The 8,334-nt window shown below is 36.1% G+C and overlaps 1 protein-coding gene across 1 annotated transcript; it reads left to right on the top strand.

Annotated features, from left to right (window-relative positions):
• Positions 1 to 3,575: 3,575 nt before the first annotated feature.
• On the top strand, positions 3,576 to 5,949 carry LOC147280533 (Galactosyltransferase family protein). Its single transcript, XM_086249749.1, has 8 exons — positions 3,576 to 3,782; positions 4,133 to 4,203; positions 4,304 to 4,515; positions 4,621 to 4,878; positions 4,963 to 5,050; positions 5,121 to 5,246; positions 5,341 to 5,450; positions 5,801 to 5,949. The coding sequence occupies exons 1-8, from the start codon at positions 3,576 to 3,578 to the stop codon at positions 5,947 to 5,949; spliced, it is 1,221 nt and encodes a 406-aa protein (XP_086105875.1).
• Positions 5,950 to 8,334: the final 2,385 nt, after the last annotated feature.

The following is an 8,334-nucleotide window of genomic DNA, read 5'->3' as shown; positions in this document are numbered from 1 at the left end:
CTTGGAATGTTTGAATGGAAGGCAAATTTGAAAATGCACCAATTTCAGGCTACACATTTGTCTACTTGCATATCCAAGGCATTTATATGAGTTTTTGCACAAAAAAAAAAAAAATTATTTCACACCAATCTTACATATCATTTTTTTCGAAGTTTTTAATATCAGTTCTATTAAAAAGTTGATATATAAAGATAGGTTTAACATTAGTTAATAACTGAGAACCGATATCAAAGTTGGTTTAGATACCCGTTTAATTGGTAATGCGATATGTAAAGATGGGTGTAACATCAGTTAATAATTGACCTCCGATATGAAAGTACGTTTAGATATCAGTTTAAAATACAAAAATGATATTTAAAATATGTTTAGATATCCGTTTGAGATAAATTCATTACCTTTTTGATATTAAAACATGTAATAGATATCAGTTTAATAAGTAATGTGATATATAAAGATGGATTAATATCAGTTATTTACTCAAAACTAGTATCAAAGTCCATTTAGATATCAGTTTAAAATACAAAAACGATATTTAAAATATGTTTAGATATCTGTTTTACCTAAATTCATTACCTTTTTGACATTTTAGATATCAGTTTGAGATGTTTCGATATCAGTTTTTCCAAACTTTCTGATATTAAAACATGTAATAGATATCAGTGTATTACCGATATCTATTCTAAGGGTAGAATAGATATCACCCCTGGAAATATCGGTTTTGCACCCTAATAGATATCAGTGTATTACCGATATCTATGGCCTTTTTTGTAGTAGTGATCATCGATCTAGGTCTAGCATACACAAGGATTTTAATTTATGTCACATTTATTGTATGCTCCACCCACCAATCATTTCAGATCAAAGAGCAAGATGGTAAAAGATATGTGATAGTCTTTAATTAGTGTGTAATTATATCCACTAATTAAAATGGCAAGAAGTATACGAAGTAATATATGCATGATGGGATATATATCCAGCGTTGGTGACATCATTCCTAGATGAATAAAATGGCAAGAACTATATATATATATATATATATACACAAGAATGCTCTAAAACTAACTAGTTAGTAAGTTAATACAAAGCTAACTACCATGTTGGGCTTACCGCACAATGTAATCTCAAAATCCGAACCGTCTATTTTTTAGGACCTATTTCAAAGATCATCCCTGTAAAAAATCTCTAAATTCGAAAATCATTTAGTCATTTGATTATAACAACAACTATTTATATGCTTTTATCGAAAACACTGATCGTCTATTTATTTGATCTCAATTAGATGACTAAATGATTTCCGATTTAGTTGATTTTTTGTAATGATGATCTTTGAAGTATAACCTAAATAATTGACGGTTCGGATTATAAGATTAGTTATGTGGTGGTCCCAAAAGTATGGTTAGTTTCGTATTAACTTGCTAACTAGTTAGTTTTAGAGCACTCAGCAATATATATATATATATATATATACAAGCTCCTTCTGTTGAGGTATACCTCAACTTATTTATGTTGAGGTATGAACTTGTTGGGGCCCACACGAGTCGTTTTGTGTCGATCCGAACCGTTCGCAAGAATCATCTTCATTGATAGATCATCCTTGCAAAAAATTAGCCAAATCGGAGCCTATATATATATATATATATATACACACACGAGACTATAAAGCATCCTCCAGCATAGAGTCTGTGAATTAGGCATCTAAACAGCCAAAAATAAGGCCCATGTCCCCAGTCCAACACTTAAATTAATTTTTTGAAATATTATTGTTGGGTGTCTGGGCCTGCATATAAGCCAGCGCAACAACGTACATGTGATATATGTTAAAGACCATATTGTACGTCCATCTCTCTCTCTCTCTCTCTCTCTCTCTCTCACTCTCTCTCTCTCTCTCTCTCTCTCTCTCTCTCTCTCTCTCTCTCTCTCTCTCTCTCTCTCTCTCATACAAATCAAAATGTAAATATTTAGCTAGCTATAAATAGAGACTTGTGTGTACACACGTAAATGGTACGTAGTGATTAGGATAGCCAATTAAACAAATTGTTGAGGAAGTTGTTTTCTGTTGGCGCAAAAAACAATTAATTTGTTGAGGCATGAAAAGCACATGATTGAACTGCCAACCCTACCATCCAAACTCATTCATATATCCATCTATCTATCTAAAAAAGATATATAATAAGAAAAATGCACTCCTGAGGACGACTTGTTCCACCCTTCATTCCATTTTAAGCTACCACTTCAATTCCCCTCACAATCGCCGCGTTTCTATCGCCCTCCATTAATACCTGTTTTATTAAGGTAATCAACTTCTCTTAATTTGTTTTTTAAAACCAATTTGTAATTATAATATATAACCTAGCTATTTAATCCATATATATATATATGTATTATTTTGCTTAATTATATCTTAATTAATAGCTAGCTAGAGAATTCTAAAAATGTATAATGTACGTACGTAGATTAGCATTTACTCTGAGTTGTTTTCACTAGTCCATGTATGGATATCTATGCTTAACTAATGGAAATGGATTCTAGTTCTGTTTATTTTTATTATTGTTGACTTTCAATCCATGGCCTACTCGTGTATTACAAATTTAAAAAAACTCCTTCATAGTTTAGGGTTTAATAAAAAGTACATAAAGGCAAGTAGAATGTCTCGATTCAGAATTAATAGTACGTATGTACGTGTAGATATTATATAGATATGATTTGAAATTTAATTACCTGATGGTCCTTAATCCAACAAAATATTAAAGATTATTTTAATATTCCTCCATGAGACTATATGATGAGAATCAATGAGATTATATATGTGTCTATAGTAATTCATAAGCTTAATTAACAAAAATACAACATGGCATGTGATCATCAACTTAATTCATGACTCTATACCATGCATCAAGTTCATCAGTTAGATGGATCTTAATATATACGCCTGGAAAGTAGTGGTAAAGATATTATAGTACTACTGGCTAGCTTGACATTAATTCATAATTGATATAAAGGCCGAGACAGGGATTGATTGTATGGCATATGAAGCAGATTTTTTGCTTGAAATTTATTTGGGTGGACATATTCTCATACTTTTCTTCTTCAAGTTAACACCAAGAAAAGTAAAATTCTAATTGGTTTCACCTCAACATCCCATTTTTTGTCACATGACATGTACTTGGAAATACCACCTTCCAAAAGATATACTAATAATATTAATGCATATATATATGTCTATGGGGGATTGATCAAAACCTTACATAAACTTAATATTTGCCACTTATAGCATATATATCTTCAAGAAATCAAGCCAAACTAATTAAGAAGATTGCAAATATGGAAATTAATCTTGTCTTGTAGCTGGTTCGATCATCTAAATATATATACTTGGATTAATTAATGTAGCTAGCCACCTAGCTCCCAGCTAGTGCTAGCTAGAGCTGCTACGTGGTGCTATGCAAGAACATATATTAATTTGGTGCTATATATATAAATATATACATGATCATCAGGAAATTAATTAAGAAGCTGATCGATTGGTCGTGGGAATTGCGGGAGCTTGAAATTTGAATCATCTTGGATCATCGATCATGAGGGCAAAGCAGGTGTCAGGAAAAGCCATGTTTGTGCTTTGCATTGCAAGTTTTCTTGCAGGGTCACTCTTCAGTAGTACAAGCCGTACATGGACTACTCAATTACCACCTTCTACAAACAAAGATGGTCATCAATTTCCCATCATTTCCAACCACATTAACAACGTAGAGGCTGCAGTCACACAAGATTGCGATCACAAGCGGGTAATTATCTAGCTATATACCTACCTCAATATACATATATCAAACATTTCACATGTAACACGTATGGAATTCAAAATCAATTGATCATATATATGATCAATTATCTAGCTATATACCTACCTCAATATACATATATCAAACATTTCACATGTAACACGTATGGAATTCAAAATCAATTGATCATATATATGATCAATTATATATATCGGTGCGCGCACCTTGTTTTAATTTATGAGCGAACTAATTAATTACTTAATGTGGGTTTTTAGTCATATATATATGTGACTAGCTAATAGTACGTATGATATCAATTTGTAACATTTTTCTTGTTGTTTTCCTTTTTGAATCAGAAATTGGTTGAAGGAAAATCTGGAGATGATGATATTATGGGGGAAGTGACAAAAACCCATCAAGCTATCCAGTAAACTACAACTATATACATTTGTTTAATTCCTGTTTTCTTGGGTTAATTGCGTCTTTAATGTAATTAATGTTGACCGGCCATATATTAAAACGTGCAGATCATTGGATAAAACAATTTCGACACTGGAAATGGAATTAGCAGCGGCACGAGGAAGCCAGAGATCAGGTGGACAACTTAATAATTTAGAAAGATCAGCATCCAATAATCCCAGCAGTACTAGACAAAAGGCTTTCGTTGTCATTGGAATCAACACAGCTTTTAGCAGCAAGAAACGTCGAAAAACAGTTCGAGAAACCTGGATGCCCAGAGGTACATACAGTTTATGTTTATGTTGTTAGACTGTGAATCTAGAATATCGATAAGTTAAGTTTTGTGTGAATATGTATGTATTCTGACATGCATGCATGGATGCAGGAGCAAAGCTAAACAAGTTGGAGAAGGAGAAAGGGATTGTTATCCGGTTTGTGATAGGACAAAGCCCCACCCCAGGCGGATTACTTGATAGAGCAGTCGAGGCGGAAGAGGCGGAGCACAAGGACTTCCTTAGACTCAACCACGTCGAGGGCTACCACCAGCTCTCCACCAAGACCCGCTTGTACTTCTCCACAGCCATCTCCATTTGGGATGCTGAATTTTATGTCAAGGTGGACGATGATGTCCATGTTAATCTCGGTAATTAATTCATTCACTAAGCTACCATTACTTTAATTACTCAACAATTAATTCATGTCAAGATATATTAATTGTTTAGTGCAGGTACGCTAGTGAGCACACTTGCAAGGCACCGCTCCAAACCCAGGATTTATATTGGTTGCATGAAGTCAGGCCCAGTTCTATTTCAAAAGTGAGATACATATACATGTCACATTTTTATTTATTGTAAACAGAGATTAGTACTAATTTGTTATATGCAGAGGGGCGAAATATCATGAGCCAGAGTATTGGAAATTTGGTGAAGAAGGAAACAAGTATTTCAGGCATGCCACTGGCCAAATCTATGCCATCTCTAGGGACCTGGCCGCCTACATCTCCACCAATTTGTGAGCCCATCACTCAACTTCACTGACATTTCTTACTTCCTTTTTCTCTCCTTTTGGTTTGGGCTGCTAACACTAACAGATTGGGTATTGGCAGGCCCATATTGCACAGGTATGCCAATGAGGATGTATCCTTGGGCTCATGGTTCATTGGGCTTGAAGTTGAACACGTAGACGAGCGCTCCATGTGTTGTGGGACCCCTCCAGGTATGATTGACTACGTTGCATGGATTATATTTATAATTTTAAAATTATTGTATATGATAGTAATGTGTCATGTGTCATGCATTCATCCAAATTATAACACTAAACAATTATTAACACAATATGGTAGAATTTAAGATTTATCATTTAGGATATAAATTAAGTATTAATGATTGAATACATATATCAGCATCCCACTGTGACACGCAACAAAATTTCTCAAAATAAAATCAAGTACTGAATTCCTCTAAAAAAAGAAATTGTGAACTTAAAATTTGTGAGATGTTAACTTAAATTCACATGTGATGGTAATTGAATTTGAATTTGTGTGTGGTTGTGTTGTTGGGTAACAGATTGCGAAAGGAGAGCAGAAGGGGGGAATGTATGCGTGGCGTCATTCGATTGGAAGTGCAGTGGAATATGTGATTCTGTGGAGAGGATGAAAGACGTGCACAACTCGTGTGGGGAAGCAAGTGGAGCTGTTTGGAACATTGAACTTTGACGTCCATCATTATGAATTTCATACCAATCTATCCATCTATCTACTACTCTCCATTCTATACATGCGGCATGCATGCATTCATTTATATGGATGGATGATCTTCATATACATATGAATATAGGTGTATGGAATTATTATCAATTATGGAAGGAGATCTACCATCTATGATTCTAGAGAGAGAGAGAGAGAGAGAGTGAGAGAGTTACAAATTAAAAACCCTTGCTAACTTTATTAATTTTTGGAAGATTTTGTGTACCTCGTTTCTCTTGTCATGTTTCTTAGCATTTTAGTGACTATTTTTATAATGAAATAAATTTGAGGACTATATCTTGCAAATTGTATGCTAACTTGTTAGAGGTTTAGCATGTGTATTGGTTTTAGCCACAAACTTGTACATTAGTAAATGCTATAGCTAAAACTTATTTATTTAATTTAGAAAGTATATTCATGTATACTCTTATAAATTAAAATGTATAAATTAATATAGTTTAATAATTATACCATTGTAATTATTTTATTGAGATCTTTAATATGAGTATAATATTAAATATATTTAAATATTATTTATTTTAATACATATTTAAAAGAAATACATATTATTATTTTAAGAGCAAATTATTCGTAAGTACCTCAACTATACACTGATTTTTAACTTAGTACCCCAACTTTCATTTTGTGTCAAAATAGTACCTCCGTTAATTTTTCTGTCAAATAAATTGTTATATGCTGACTTGGCAGGGGTATTTTCGCCTTTTTCCTCACATTTAAAAGATAATAATATTTTTAAAAGAGCAAATTACAATTTAGTACCTTAACTATACACTCACTTTCAATTTAGTACTCCAACTTTGAAAACCTGACAAAAAAGTACCTTAACTTTCATTTTGTGTCAAAATAGTACCTCTGTTAGTTTTTCTGTCAAATGAACCATTATCTATTGACGTGGCATGGGTATTTTCATCTTTTTCTCAAATTTAAAAGATAATAATATTTTTTAAAACTTTTGAATAAAAAAAATTCTTAAAAAATTAAAACTTAGGGGATGGGTAGGGAGAGTCGGGGTTGGGTAAGGGGGGTGAGGGGGCTAAGTTGGGGTTGGGGTGGGTCTGGGAGGGGTTGTATGAGGGTATCGGGGAGGGGCTGGGTGGGGGGTGCGACAGGGCTGGGGGTTGGGGGGAGGGGTGCGACGGGAGTAGGGTGGGGGGAGAGGGTGGGTCGGGCAGGGAGAGGTGGGAGGATGGGTAGGGGCGGAGGGGATGGGTGGGGGCTGGGGTGGAGTGGAGTGGGGTGGGTAGGGAAAGGTGAGAGGATGGGTAGGGGTGGGTGGGGATGGGATGGGATGGGTGGGGGAGGGCTGGGTGGTGGGCTGGGGTGGGAGGGAAATGGTGGGTCGGGCAAGGAGAGGGGCTGGCTGGGGGCTGGCTGAGGGAATGGGGTGCGACAAGGTTGGGGCTAGGGGAGGGGGTGCGACGGGACTGGGGTGGGGGGAGAGTGTGGGTCGGGCAGGGAGAAGGGCTGGGGTGGGGGCTGGCTGGGTGGGGGAGAGGGGTAGGGGAAAGGGTGGGTTAGACAGGGAGAGGTAGGAGGATGGGTAGGGGTGGGGTGGGGAGGGGAGGGGATGGGTGGGGGCTGGGGTGGGAGGGAGAGGGTGGGTCGGGCAAGGAGAGGGGCTGGCTGAGGAAGGGGGTGCGACAGGGTTGGGGTTAGGGGGAGGGGGTACGACGGGACTGGGGTGGGGGGAGAGTGTGGGTCGGGCAAGAAGAGGGGCTGGGGTGAGGTCTGGCTGGGTAGGGGAGGGGACAGGAAGAGGACAGGGCTGGGGCTGAGGGGTGATGTTGCATAGGACAAGGCTGGGGAACGGGGAGGGGAAAAGGTTTTTATTTTAAGAAATTTTTTTATTTTAATTTTTTTAAGAAATTTGTTTATTAAAAAGTTTTTTAAAATATTATTATCTTTTAAATGTTGAGAAAAAGACGAAAGTACTTCTGCCACGTCAACAGATAACGGTTCATTTGACAGAAAAACTAACAGAGGTACTATTTTGACTCAAATGAAAGTTGAGGTACTTTTTTGTCAGGTTTTCAAAGTTGGGGTAGTAAATTGAAAGTCAATGTATAATTAAGGTACTAAATTGTAATTTACTCTTTTAAATATTATTATCTTTTAAATGTGGGAAAAAGATGAAAATGCCTCTGCCACATCAGCAGATAACGGTTTATTTGACAGAAAAACTAACGGAGGTACTATTTTGACACAAAATGAAAATTGAGGTACTTTTTGTCAAGTTTTCAAAGTTCGGGTACTAAATTGAAAGTCCGTGTATAATTGAGATACTTACGGATAATTTACTCTTATTTTAATATATATTATGTTCAAATGCCACAC

Source organism: Dryas octopetala, chromosome 7, assembly GCF_963921425.1.
Source record: "Dryas octopetala chromosome 7, drDryOcto1.1, whole genome shotgun sequence".
NCBI classification, from domain to species: Eukaryota; Viridiplantae; Streptophyta; class Magnoliopsida; order Rosales; family Rosaceae; genus Dryas; species Dryas octopetala.
The sequence above is the reverse complement of the archived record's forward strand: the minus strand, read 5'-3'. Positions and strand labels throughout refer to the sequence as shown.